This window comes from Pelodiscus sinensis, chromosome 22, assembly GCF_049634645.1.
Source record: "Pelodiscus sinensis isolate JC-2024 chromosome 22, ASM4963464v1, whole genome shotgun sequence".
Lineage (NCBI taxonomy): Eukaryota > Metazoa > Chordata > Testudines > Trionychidae > Pelodiscus > Pelodiscus sinensis.
Genome location: NC_134732.1, coordinates 14086052 through 14099857, shown reverse-complemented (window position 1 = coordinate 14099857; position 13806 = coordinate 14086052). Strand labels below are relative to the sequence as shown.

Sequence of the window (13806 nt, the reverse complement as noted above, 5' to 3'; positions counted from 1 at the left end):
CCTCAACGACATGAGTAGTTGCTACACAAAAATCCCTCTTTAGAAGTCAAACTGGCTCCTCCTTTCCCCTCTTAGGCACAAGAAGCTATATGTAGATTATAAGGAGGATGTTAAATAGCAGTGACTAAAACTAGACATTTTTAAATCAGCAGCTCCAGCTAACTTGTACCGATGAGTTTTAAAAGAGCCGGCTGAGGAGCATTCTGGCCCATTAATGTTGATTTTCAAGAATTCTTGGAACACTGGGGGAGGGGGTAACGAGGATAAGCCAGTCAAAAATGGCTGATACAAGGTTCGGTTCGCAAATAATTCAAAGGAGGGCGATATAAAGAATTCTAATCAATGCGGGTTTATGAAAAACTGATTTCAAATTAATCCTTCATCTTTTCTGATAAGATTACAAGTGTAACTCCCAAGAAGATTACTTAGATTCCTGGGGCTCTGTCTGCTGGCAGCTCAGGAAGAGGCACACTGTCCCTGGTAGCGAAGGGGAGCCAAGGCAAATTCAGAGTCCGCCTGGCAACCAAGAGGGAATGAGATGCCCCTCCCAGGGAATTCAGGAAAGGGGAGAAGCCATTTTTTTGAGTGAGGCTGGAGCCAGCCAGGGCAAGGGCAAAGGCAGGATTGGCTGTGTGGGGAGTTTGTAAGCCCCAGGCCTGCATGCAGGGTTCCCCCTGAGAACTGGCCTCTAGGGACCTGAAAGCAAAATCCCTTAGATGGGCTCTTCCTTCTCCACTCCTGATTCCCAGTTTGTGGAGTTTGCTGGGAAACTTCCCCAGCCAGGCTGAGTTAGCCCTCCAGCTCCCTAGGTGAGACCAGTCACCACGTGGTCAGCTAGTTCAGGGCTGCTGCCTGCTGTGTGTGTGTCTGGACACGGGGTAGGAGACTACAGTTTGGATTTTAGTACAGTTGTGTAATCTGCACCTTGAGCCCTGCAGCCCTTTGTGGTGAGGGGAAATCCTGGGACCGAAGCAGCCTGATTCCTGCCTGAAGAGGATCCCTGTTAGCAGAGATCAGCCCTCTGCAGTGACTGAGGAGTCCAGAGTCATCTCTGAACCTGAGGATCATTCATGGAGTTTGTGAGTGCACCATCCTTTAGTTAGTCAGGGAATTTGTTTTGGGGACCCCCTACTCCCTGAACTGTGTCCTCAAGCCAGGGAGTAAGGGTTTGGGGATTTTATAACCTGCTGCATATTAAACCTGTGGAGGGATTTACCACCTTCTCCCACTTGTGAGTCCTTTGAGCTGTACAGAACCCAATCAGCCACCCTGCTAAACCACTGCAGAGAGGAATTTTGTGGTCATAGGTCATCAAGGGCCCCAACAAAGTACGCGTACCAATGGCACACTAATCTTACATTTGCTACATCGAGTCATGTGACTAGGGAAAGTCACAAGTATTAGCAGCGTGGGCACCGGTGAACCTAAAAATAGTGTTTTACCCTGTTATCTTCTATTTGTCTTCTGTTTAATATAATTATTGTGTTGAATATATTGTATGTCTTTGTGTTATTTTTTGGGAGTCTCCAACTATCTGGCAAGTAAGTTGGGATTACCCTGTGGTTAGAATTTTCCTCCCAAGCTGCCCTGGTGACCCTGCCAGGAAATAAATTCATAGGAAAAAATGAAGAAGATACACCCTGTTGAGTGGGTGGCAGAATGGAGAAGAACCCAGACCTGTCCATCAAAACCTGTAAGCACATTGGCATTAAAGAAGTTAAGCAGATGGAGAGGGGGCGCTATACAAGTTTGGTTGGTAAAGGTAATAGCAGCAGTATAATAGGCCTAGATTTCTTTAAGGCATTTGACTTGTTTGGCTAAGTAATAGGCCACAAAATATAATCGATGATTCCTTGTTGACAGTCAGGTATGTTTCCAGTGGAACCCTGCAGAAGTAGGGTTGGCAGATGGTTGAAATAAAAATACCGAACACGCCCCTCCCCCCCCCAAAAAACACTGGGAAAAAATATTGTTGAAGGGGAAAAAAAGGGGGGGGGGCAAAGTTCTTGAAGGGGGAAAAAAAAAAAAAGAAAAGGACTCCAAGGACTTAGCCAAAAAAACAAAAACAAACCCAAAATCAAAACAGCATTAAAACAGTATGTCCCCTTTAAGACTGAGTGCAGGGATAGGAACAGGGGAGCAGTTGAGCGCTAAGTCTTTTGGCCGGTAGCTATTCTGTGCCAGCAGCCTTGCATAACCAGGTAAGCATGGGGGCTGGGCTTGAGGTGCTGGGGGTGTTGGGAGCCGGGGGGGGAGGGAGGTCGGGTGCTGAGTGTTTGTAAGGTTGCCAGGTGCCCGGCATTTTTGCCTCCTGGCCGGGGAAAAAAATCAGAAAATCTCTGGTGTCTGGTATTCTCTGAAATTTTTTACCAGAGAGGAGGCGAAAATACCAGACTGTCCGGGTGAATACCGGACACCTGGCAACCCTACGCAGAAGTCAGTTCTTAGTACTATGCTATTTAACATTTTTATCAATTACCTAGAAAGAAATATAAATTCATTTATAATAAAAGTTGGCATTAAAGGGGGTTGTGGTAAATAATGAAGAGGATTGAGCAATATGGATCTGTTGGTAAGCCAGGTGCAAGCAAATATGCATTTTAATAAGGTCCAAGGTAAAGTCACGTCTCGGGACAAAGAACATGTAGGCTATACGTACAGAGTGGGGAATGCTGTCTTGGAATGCAATGATTCTGAAAAGGATTTGAGGGAATAATCAGCTGAACGTGCACTTCCATGGTGATGCTGCGGGCAAAAGGCTAATGTGATCCTGGGATGTATAATCAGAGGAATATGGAGTAAGGGCAACAAGGTAATTTTACTTCTGTGGCACTGATGTAACTACTGCTGGAATCACCATAGAGGTTGATTCACCACTATGTTAGTGCAGTTTTACACCCTTGGAATTGCACTGAAGTCAATGGAGATATACACTAGTGAAAAACTAAAGGAGCGGATTGGTGAACCAGGCTTTAAGTAAGAAGCATAAGCTACCATACACCTTCAACCATTGGGGTCTATTTTGAATATCCAAGGGTTACTGCCTTTATAGAACCTCATCTGTTTTTACCCCCCTGTGTAATACACCGAATACGGTGTCTAATTCAAGAAGGATTTAAAAAAAATCTGGAGAGAATAGTACCACAAGAATAATTAAGGGATTGGAAAACATGCCTTATATTGAAAGACTCAAGAAACTCAATCTATTAAGCCAGGGGTCTCCAAACTTTTCAGCCCGAGGGCCGCATTAACTATCAAACAGCAGTTCGGAGGCCGCTTTCACGACGGGGAATTTCAGTTGCCTATTGCGCCCTCTGTCGCAGCGCGGCCGGTATTCTGACCATGCACTCCCTCCAGTGCTGAAGGGGAGGGAAAGGGGGGCCCGGGCCCACCCTCACTCACGGGTCCCAGCCCAGGGCCCTAAGGACACGGAACCAGCTGGCTCCGGTCCGGCTGACGGGGCTCCTGCCGTAACTTGTCAGCCCGCCAACTCTAACGAGTTCTGCCCTGGGCTGCTTCCTTTCCCTCCTCGTGTGACCCTCTACCTCCCCCCACCGTGGGGCGGTCACCTTTGATTCGTCCGTCAGGCTGACGGTCGTATATCCAGACGCCCACCCCTCCCGCCGGGGCTGGTCCTGCCGTCTGGGTGGCCGTCGGGTCTGGACTCCTGAGAAGGGGGGGGGGGGGCTTTTCCCCCTGCTCTCCCCTTCCTCTGCACGCTGTCCTCCCCTCCTGCTTGCCACCGCTCACTCCTTCCCCCACCCCCAAAGCACAATACATCTTTATTTAAAGCTGCTTTTCCTCAACTGAAAGAGAATGTATTTCTAATATTGCTTTCTTTTTGAAAAACGAATTACAGAATGTGACTTTTATTTTATTTTAGAATCATCATATTGTAAGACATAAATTGCTATCAGCATTAAGAGTTCTTTCTGCTTGTGAGGTTGGAGGAAGAAGATGTCTGAGAGGACTGTGCACGTCGCCGGGCGGGCGTTACCACCACCGCCCATCCTGCCCCCTGATTGGCCGGCTGCCCTGTCAGTCTGGGCGGGGGAACGCCGCCCGTGCTAACCCCCGCCCCCTGCGCCGTTTGCCGCCGCGCGGCCGCTTGTCAGCGGAGCGGCCCGCTTCTCCTGCCCCGGCGCGGCGTGAGTACACGCCGCACACCCCTGACAGGGCCCCCCCCCCCCCCCGCGGCAAGAAGGGCCCGTTCGGTGGCGCCCCAGGGACGGGCGGGGGTCGCCTCGTCACACCGGCACGCGGAAGGCGGGGCCAGACAAAAAGGTCTCCACGGGCCGGATGAGAGGGCCTCGCGGGCCGCATCCGGCCCGCGGGCCGTAGTTTGGAGACCCCTGTATTAAGCTAACAAAGAGGTTAAGGGGTGACTTGATCCAAGTCTATTTAATTCCTATGTGGGGAAGACACGTTTGATAGCCGTGGGCAGACAAAGCTACCCCTTCTCTCCATTGTCTGGAAGCTGAAGCTAGGCAGAGTCACACTGGAAATAAGATCAACTTAAAAAACAACAAATAGTCTGGTAGCACTTTAAAGACTAAGAAAACATGTAGATGGTATCAGGTGTAGACGTTAACAACAGTGAGGCCAATGAACCGTTGGAACAATGGTTGAAGTGGATTTCCTATCACCGGAATTTTTTTTAAAGCAAGACTGGATATTTTTCTAAAAGTTTTGACCCAGGTCAAAGAGGAATGAACTCCGGGACATCTTGGCCCCGTGTTATGCGGGGGGATATCTGACTAGACAATCACAGTGGTCCCTTCTGGCCTTACAATAGATGAAGCTGTAAAAGGAAAAACCATTGTTTATGGAGGTGTTGGAATGCGGACTGAGCGCTTCTCGGCTCCTCCAACGTCGCCTTTAGTCCCCGGCAGGAAGCCCAGTTCTAACTTCCCCGTGATTCAGAACAGATGTCTGCTTGTCTCTTCATGGGGGGCTGGGAAAGGAGTGACCTCTCTTGGAAGCAAACTGCTCCTGTCTCCCTCCGGCCTTCGCCCCCACTGGTCCCTTCGGAATCAGTGGCCACCACACGAACCTTCCACACTCCACCCCAACGACTTTGCAGAAGAGGTGTGATCGACTGCTTCCACTGGGAAAAACACCACTGCGTCTCCTCCAAGCGTGGCCCGTGCTAAACAGACATACAGGGACAGCTCTTGGCTGGTATGATTATTACTTCATATTTGTTTAGCCCAGACAATGACTCTCTGTAGTCTCTTGTATTCAGAATGCAGAGGGCAGAACATGAAAGCAGGACAATATTTACAGACCTGGCCAATTGCCAGGATAATTTATGAAGCAGAGAAACCTTTTAAATCATATTCGTAAGTAGAAGGCACAAGCCCCTATATTTTAACTGTCGAAAAAGTGGGACAGTTTTAGAATATGTAGGCCAGATTTTCAGTTGGTGGAAGCTGACATCGCTCCACTGGCATCAATGTGGCTCCTTTATGCCTGTTGAAGACCTACACCGTAGGGGTTGAGTCACCACTACGTTAGTGCAGTTTTACACCCTTGGAACTGCACTGAAGTCAATGGAGATATACACCAGTGAAAAACTAAAGGAGCGGATTGGTGAACCAGGCTTTAAGTAAGAAGCATAAGCTACCATACACCTTCAACCATTGGGGACTACTTTGAATATCCAAGGGTTACTGCCTTTATAGAACCTCATCTGTTTTTACACCCCTCTGTAATACACCGAATTCAACATATAACTGTACGGTCAATAGCAATTTTTCCCCATGGGGAAACAAAGGGGGCTTGTTGTTATCACATTGGACTGGGAGGCAAAAGTCTCTCTGCTCTGCCACTGACTGACTGTGTGGCCTTGGGCAAGTTGTTTCATTTTTCTGTGCCTTGGTTTCCTCCTCTGACAGCTGGAAATCACAAAACTGGTGGTCGGCAGGGGGGTTGAATGCAGCTCCCTTCGTGACTCTTCATAAAGTGCTGCGAGATCCCAGATGGAAAGTGCTCTAGAAGAGCAAAGACTTAGGGGAATGCCCACAAGCCTCCCACAGCTCTTTCGAGGCTGGGCAAATGTGGCTGGCAAGTGGCAGCATGGCAAAGGCCAGTTTGGGACTCACACACGTTCGGGGTTGAATTAGCCCATTCAGTCAGCAGGGCCCTGTGCAGTCTGAATCTACCCTGCCCCCTCCTCGATACCATAAACAAACCCCGCTTTCCAGTTCCCCACTCATTAGGGGCTCAGCTGTGTCTAGATGGGACCCAGATAAGAAGCAATCACTGCCACGCTGGAGGAGCTTAATGCATTGCTACTCAGAGCTCCTGAGAGGCAGGGCAGTGCAATTATCCCCATTGTATTGATGGAGAACTGAGGCACACAGAGACTAAGGGCACATCCACACTGCAGCACACGGGGTGACTGTGACCTGCATCCATGCCCTAGCTTGAATCTAGCTGCTGGGCTAACTATAGCCGTGAAGAGAAGAGAACCCAGGCTGTAGAAGCCTGCCTGGGACCCTGGGTGCATACTTGCCTTGCTGGTCCATGCTGGGGCATCTTCACTGCTCCTTTTACCCACACTGACTAGGGTAATGCCCGCCTGGATATGCCTACAGGAACTGCAGACATCCCACTGCCTGGCCAAGAGTCACCGAAACGCCGGGTTACCAGGGACCGCAAGGGTCACCCTGCCAAGATGAAGGTCACGCGGGGAGCTGTGGAGTGGGGAACTCAGCTTGATCCTCCTGAATTTCAGGCCAGGGCCACAACTCCCACAGGTCTGGCTCATATTTTTAATCTCTGTATCAGGGCGGGGAGGGGGTAATCCTAGCTGATCAGACCAGTCCACCTCCCTCTTCACTCCAAGGGCCTTCTCCTTCCAGAAGCCCCTGACACTCAGGGCCAGGCCCCTTGGAAGCCAAGGGCAGGATGGCGCTTAGCAGGAAACCATCCAGTGTCAGAGGGGGGTGGGAAGGTCTGGCCGCGCTTACCCAGGTGCAGCGTGAGGTTGACGGAGTTGGGGTGCTGTATCCCGAAGGCCATGGACTGACTCTGCCACCAGGTGCTCTCCTCTTGGCTGTGGAAGTCGGTCAGGTAGGTGGCGTTATGGTGGCGCAAGGGGTCTGCTGCGTCGCAGCGCTGGCACAGCTTGGTAGTGTCCCGTGCTCCCATCTGGAGGCAGTAATCCTCGGGCGGGGAGCCGCACGTGTTGGTCACCCGCACCTCCCTGCCGAAGGCCACGTTCTCGAAGGCGGGCATGCAGCGCTGTGCCCGTCCCTGCGGGTCATAGCAGGAGTCCATGACCCCTGCAGCAGGGCGCAGCCTGAGGGACAGCAAAGCCAGGAGACACAGATATGGAACCCGTGCCATGGCCAGCCTCAGAGGACACTGAGTTTCCTTCTCTCCAGTCACAGCCTCTGGAGACTCTGGCAGGTCCCTCCTCCTTTGCCAGAGCAGCCCCACTCTCGGATCCACTTGCTCCAGGTTCCATCTTGTGGATGCTGAGGGAAACACCCAAAATGGGCTTATTTTTTAATCCGAGACCACATATTTACCTTCTGTAGCGGCAAGATTCACACCAGGGTCTACAGAGGCTTCACTTGAGGTGGAGTCCAGCCATAGCCCCTCTTCTCTCCCCCCATAGATGCCAAGGGATACCCCCCAAGTGCCAGACCCTGGCTGCAGTTGGGGTGCTGCTAGAGTGTCAGCACATCCCTGTGATCTCCCGTCCGGACACAACCTCACCACTCCCATCCTGGTCTCGCTGTTGTGGGCCTTTGTGACAAAAAACACAGGACCAGCCAGAGTATTCTCGGGAGGAGTCTCTGGGAGGGAACCCCAAACTTGACTCATTGTACCTGACAGGCGTATGGGCCCCCGCTGTGGGAACAGAGCTTGGCAGTTAGTTCTCCTCAGCCCAGTAATGGCTCTGTAATGGTTCACATCCCTCACATTTTCCAGGCTCTTTGCAAGGAAAAGAGCTGGAAGCTTTTGTTTTACATGAAACCTGAGCAGGGCTGGCCCACAACATTTTGGCACCTGAGGTGGGGAGCTCAAATGACGCCCCCATTCCCCTTCACTTGGGCCAAAACTTTGAAAGGTCTCAATTCTACCTTCTTCCTGTTCTACTCCTCTCATGGTTCTGCTCTGCTACCTACCTAGGCACCAGCAGCAGACACAATTTTCTACACTCTGGGGCCTAGTGGTGCCCCCCCCCTAGTCTGGCACCTAAGGCGGCCACCTTAGTTCACCTCATGGTAGGGCCAGTCCTGAACCTGCACGTTTCGCTCTATTTCTTGAGCGGGGGAGACCTTGAGAGTCACGGATCCCCATGCCTAGCTCTGCCTGGGCTCTCACACCCAGCGCTGGCAGTGCTCCCCATGCACAGCTTTGCCTGCAGGGACCCCCTCACGCAAACACCAGCTCTGCCCTCACCCTTGGCACCCTTGTTATTCAAGTGGTGCCAACCACACGGCACTGAGCTAAGTTTTGTAATGGGACCGCACTCTAGGCTGGCCACACAGCAAGTGTGAAAAAATCAGGATAGGGTGGGGGATAATACAAGAAAAGAAACTCCAAATATTGGGACTGTCCCTATAAAATTGGGGCCTAACGCACTCTCCCACCGGGGACCGGGCTGAGATGCCCCAACTCTTCCTCTCTGGTTCCCCACAGTAAGGCAAGTTTGGGGGGCAGGACTCCAGGATCCCCATCCCCTCTTGTGAACAGAGCACTCAGCGTGCTCCATGGCCCTTTCCCCAAGCACTTAAGGAACCTCCAGGTCTCAGAAGGGTTGAGGAAGCTTCTCCATCTTCTAGCCAGGCTCCCACTTGAAAAGTGTCTCCAGTAGGTGGCAGGGATGGACCATCATTAATCCCGGTCTAGCTACAAGCAGGGGGATGCTATTGGGGTGGGTTAGAGGTGCTCAGAGGTCACAGGAACCGGGGAGCAGGAGCTAAGGAGAGGTTACAAGGAGAACAAGGCTGCAGTTCCCCAAGCAGCTTCTCAGGCCAAACCCCCCCCCCCCCCAACATTTCCTTTTCCCTGCCTCTGTGCTGCCCATTTCAGAGGAGTTCTTCACCCAGGAGACCAGTCACATATTTAAAGCCAGGAACCAAAAGGGCTGCAGCGGGTGAAGGGTGCACCCAGAGCAGGGCCGAGACAGAGAAACTGGTACTGGCCTGGCCAAACATTTGCTACTCAGAACAAGGCTGTGTGGGCATGGGACATGTGAAGTTCAGACTGAGATCAGAATCAGGGGGGTCCATCAGGGTAGACTCAGCGGATGGGGGATGCACTCACATCATCCCCAGGCTGCTGGTGCTAGGTGAGAGGCCTGCATCCCAAAGCAGCTGAAGCCTTGTCTGTAATGAGATGCTTGGTCACCCGTGTAGCTACCCGGCTGCAGCAACAGTAGAGCAATGGCTACCGTAGAGGAGCTGCACACAGATAACCAGTCCTTACACTGCAACAGCTTATTTAGGTTTGTAAGTCATGGTTCATTCTGGTGCACTGCATCTCTGCTGGGGGTGTGCACTGGGGTACCTGTCTCGATGCAGTCGCTCCAGTGGCTTAGTCTCCAATAGAGACGCGGCCCAAGACTTCCCTCAAGAACCCAATGGTTCCCCTGCTGCTGACTGAAAGGAGATGCTGGCCTGTAGCCAGGCCCGACCCTACAGCGAGATGAACCAGGCAAATGCCTTGGGTCCTGCGCTGATGAGTATTCACCTTTGATTGGCCCCATCCACTCCCAGGCTGTGTCTAGACTGCACCCCTCTGTCGACAGAGAGACGTAGATTAGGCATGTAGAAATTGCTAATGAAGCAGGGATTTAAATATCCTGTGCTTCATTAGCATAAACATGGACACCACTTTTTTTTTTTTAAACTGAGCTTTTTTTTAAAAAAAAAAAAACAACGGCACTCTAGACGTGGATCTGTGGAAAAATAAACCCTTTTTCGATAGATCTGCGTCTAGACTGCCGGGTTTTGTTTTTTTTCGAAAAAGCTCCATTTTGAAAAAAAAGCGGCAGCCATATTTATGCTAATGAAGCGCGGGATATTTAAATCCCTGCTTCATTAGCAATTTCGACGTGCTTGATTTGTATCCCTCTGTCGACAGAGGAATGCAGTCTAGACATAGCCCCAGCATCCTGCCTTGGGCCCCGCAAACCCTTTGGCTGGGCCTGCCTGTGGCTGAATTGCTAGGAGCGAGGCTAGATTCCCCTCCTCCCCCGGGCACTTCACAACCCGCCACCTGCAGCCTCCGTGTATTTGTCTAGGTTGCAAGTTTTTTTGTGGAACAGGCCTACCAAATTTAACAGAACAGTTATGTTAGATCAGCCTTATGGCCCGCACTGGGATTCCGTAGGATGGGTCACAAAACATGGGAAAAGTCAGCATGGTCTGTTGCATTTTATAAGTCTTTAGAGACATTTCTATAGATGGTCCTGGCTGTTAAATTCTGTATCGCTTGCCACAAGGCTGCTGATGGAGAAATGGAAACCAAGATACGGGGAGGAGCTAAGACACAGACACTTCGACACAGACACTTGTTTTGGCTCGTGCCTTTGAACTGCTCTCAGACAGCGCAAGCCTCACCATGGGGAAAGGATGGCGTCAGCTCAGTCCTGTTAAGAGAAATTCACTTCCAAGGCTAAGCACCTCACAGTGCAGGGCATAAAGCTCCGTAAAGATTCCTGAGCCGAAAGCTCCCTAAAGCCAGGCAGGTGTAAGGCTAAGACTGGGAATCCAGCCTGAACAGCTCCCTCCCCCAGCTCCAGCTGCAAGTGTCCTGAAATGTTTCTTAGCTTTGCAGCACAGACATTGCAGCTTGTACCCTGGATTTCACACAGTTCTACACTTAGATGAAAATGTATCCTAGGCCCATACACAATTCTACCAATGCACCTTGGTCACATCCAGCACTGAGGCTGCACAGCTCTGCCAAACCACCTCACCCCAGACTCACTCCACCGCACTCTTTCCATCCCAGCGTCTCCACCCAACTCTGTCCATGAATATCATTCCAGACATGGAGCACCCTCGGCTAGTCTGGGCCCAGGCCTTCACACTGCTTGCCAAGACCTCTCAATCGCATCCTACAACAACCAGCTCTTACAGCCCCTCACCCACCAGCTAGTCATAGACTCATAGAACATTAGAGCTATGTCTACACTGGCGCAATCTTGCGCCAGAGCTATGCAAATGAGGCTAAGCATGGTATATCGCCAAGCCTCATTTGCATATCTAATGAGCCGCCATTTTGCGGAAGAGGCTCTTGCGCAAGAAGGAGCTGTCTACACTGCCTCTTCTTGCATAAAAAACTCTTGCGCACTGCCGTTATTCCTGAAAATAATCAGCGTAATGGCATTGCGCAAGAGGGTTTCTCTTGCGCAAGAAGGGGCAGTGTAGACAGCTCCTTCTTGCGCAAGAGCCTCTTTTGCAAAATGGCAGCTCATTAGATATGCAAATGAGGCTCAGAGATATTCCATGCTTAGCCTCATTTGCATAGCTCTGGCGCAGGATCACACCAGTGTAGACATAGCCTGGCACTAGAAGGCTACGTCTACTCTGCAACACTATTTCGGGATACCGGAGTATCCCAAAATAGCTATCCCGCATCTTCACAGCAAGCCCATTCTATGAGGAGTAAGGGACATTTTGGAATAGTGCTTTATTTCAAAATTTGGTGTAATAAGCTATTTCAAAATAGCATTGAAATAAGATATGCACAGCTCAAACTGCGAATCTTATTTCACGTTATGATGCTGTGTAGATGCGCCAAAGGGAGCTCAAGAGGTTAAGTCCAGTCCCCTGTATTCATAACAGGATCAAGCACCATCCCTGACAGGTGTCTGATAACCTGCTCTTAAATATCTCCAAGTGATGGAGAGTCCACAACCCCCCTAGTCAATTTATTCCAGTGTTTTACCATCCTGACAGGAAGTTTTTCCTAATGTTCATCCTAAACCTGCCTTGCTGCAATTTAAGTCCATTGCTTCTTGTCCTGTCATCAGAGGTTAACGAGAAAACATTTTCTCCCTCCTCCTTGTAACACCCTTTTAGGTACTTGTCCAGGAATCTCTGCCTTGACTTTCAACACTCCCTGTCTTGCCAGGCCTAGACCCCCACCCCCACTCAGTCCTGTCAATGCACCTCAGGATCAACCTGCAAGAACAGGGTTTGGGGAGGGATGCTGGCAGAAAGAGCATCGACTTGAGAAATCTTCTGCTAGCCCCTTCAAAAGCACCCTCCCAAAGGAGACCAGGACTTGCTCAGCTTTTTCCAGCTTCAGGCCTTACCGCAAGATTCACCTAGTCACCCAGGCATTCCCCAAAGCACTAGAGCAGAAGAAAGCCCATCCGTGCGCTCAGCAATAAATAGAAGCCGACGGCCAGGCCCAGGAGCAGGACAGAGAACCGTCCCTGTTGGCCAAGCTCCCCTTGCTTTCCTTTAATCCCTGTTTCAGTTACCCACAGCAGAGCTCCTTGGTTAGACTAACTTGCCCTTAGAAGCACTCCGGAAACTTAGCCCTTATTTATAATTTAAACTCCCTCTCTCGCCTTCTCTTTTGTTCTTATTTATTTATTTTTGTCTCACAGCTTCCCTCTCGGCGCTATGGGGGGAAAGCACTGGAGACGGGCTGTGAATTACCAAGGACTTAGGGAGTCCAAAAGCGGTTCCCACAGCACTGCAGATTCAAAGCCTCATTAACATCTATCGACCCAAGTTCTGACAGCCGCAGCTGAATCCTCAAGGAAGGGAGAGTTCCCACTGCTGAGAAACTCCATATCAGAGCTGCTCATGGCAAAATGGCCTGTAGCAAAGAGCTAACATTTCTCCTTGCTCCATATTTTTGGCTTTAAATAAATGTCATTCACCCTCTCCCCCTGCACTGGATTTTTGGGGGAGAAAGGAGGAGAAGGGATTGTTAGCATGTGTGAGTTCTTCACAGAAAGGAGGCTGCCGGTGGAAAGGACTATTTCCTTTGGGGTTCAAAGAGCTGTTCAAAGAACATTGCTAGGAGGCTTCGGGCCCCAGGGAACTGAGACAAGGGGACTGCCAGGAGGTCAGATGGGGTGGGGCTGAAGCTGAGGGGAGGACAAGGGAAGGTGGCGTGTGGGGGGAGTATGATGCAGTGTGATGGGAGGAGATGAATGGGGGGAGAAGGAAGAGAGCTTGGGGGTGAGAATAAGAGGAGGTGGGCTGGGAGAGCAGGGTAAGCTGAGTATAATGAGATGGGGTAAAGTGGAGCCGATGAGGTGGATGAGTTGAGCTGTTAAGGGGGAGGAGGGAATCAGGGCAGAGAGGTGGGAGGAGCCCCCAGCAGCATTTTGAAGGCTGAGCAAGCAGATTTCTCCTGGCCAATCACTCTGCCCCATCCCCATGCTAACGGCTTCTCTCGCTGCCCGGGCTGGGATGGGCCATCTGACTCCCCCGGCTAACTGACTGTCACAGCACGCCTTTAGAGCGGAGCCGGGGGCTGTTCTATTTCCAGACCCTCCCCAGAGCAAGCACACTCTGCACACTCTCAGACTCAGTGTGGTGCAGCCTCCATAGAGCACAGCTTTGGTCCACCTGCTCTTTCTGCAACCCCACCAGGGGTATCTGCCTCCACTGTACTGCACCTCGCTCCTCCCGTCTATCCAGCTCCCCGGTACCCGGCCCACCCGCCGGGCCATGGCCTAGACCACACTGCACGCAGACAGCAGGAGAGATGCGTTGGCCTGTGGATGGCCATGCTCAGGGAGGGAGGATGACTAGGAAAGCAGAGTGTAAGAATTGAGTTGAAGAGAATCTGACACTTTACCCACCCACAGCC

The 13806-nt window shown here is 51.1% G+C and overlaps 1 protein-coding gene across 2 annotated transcripts in view; it reads right to left on the bottom strand.

The window, feature by feature from the left end:
• The window catches only part of LAMC3 (laminin subunit gamma 3), a 64492-nt gene that overhangs the window by 50410 nt on the left and 276 nt on the right, over nt 1-13806 (bottom strand). For both annotated transcript variants that reach the window (XM_075905923.1, XM_075905922.1), the window contains exon 2: nt 6975-7484. In XM_075905923.1, the coding sequence (XP_075762038.1) occupies nt 6975-7353 (379 nt within the window). In that variant the 5' untranslated portion in view covers nt 7354-7484. The remainder of the gene's footprint in view (nt 1-6974; nt 7485-13806) is intronic.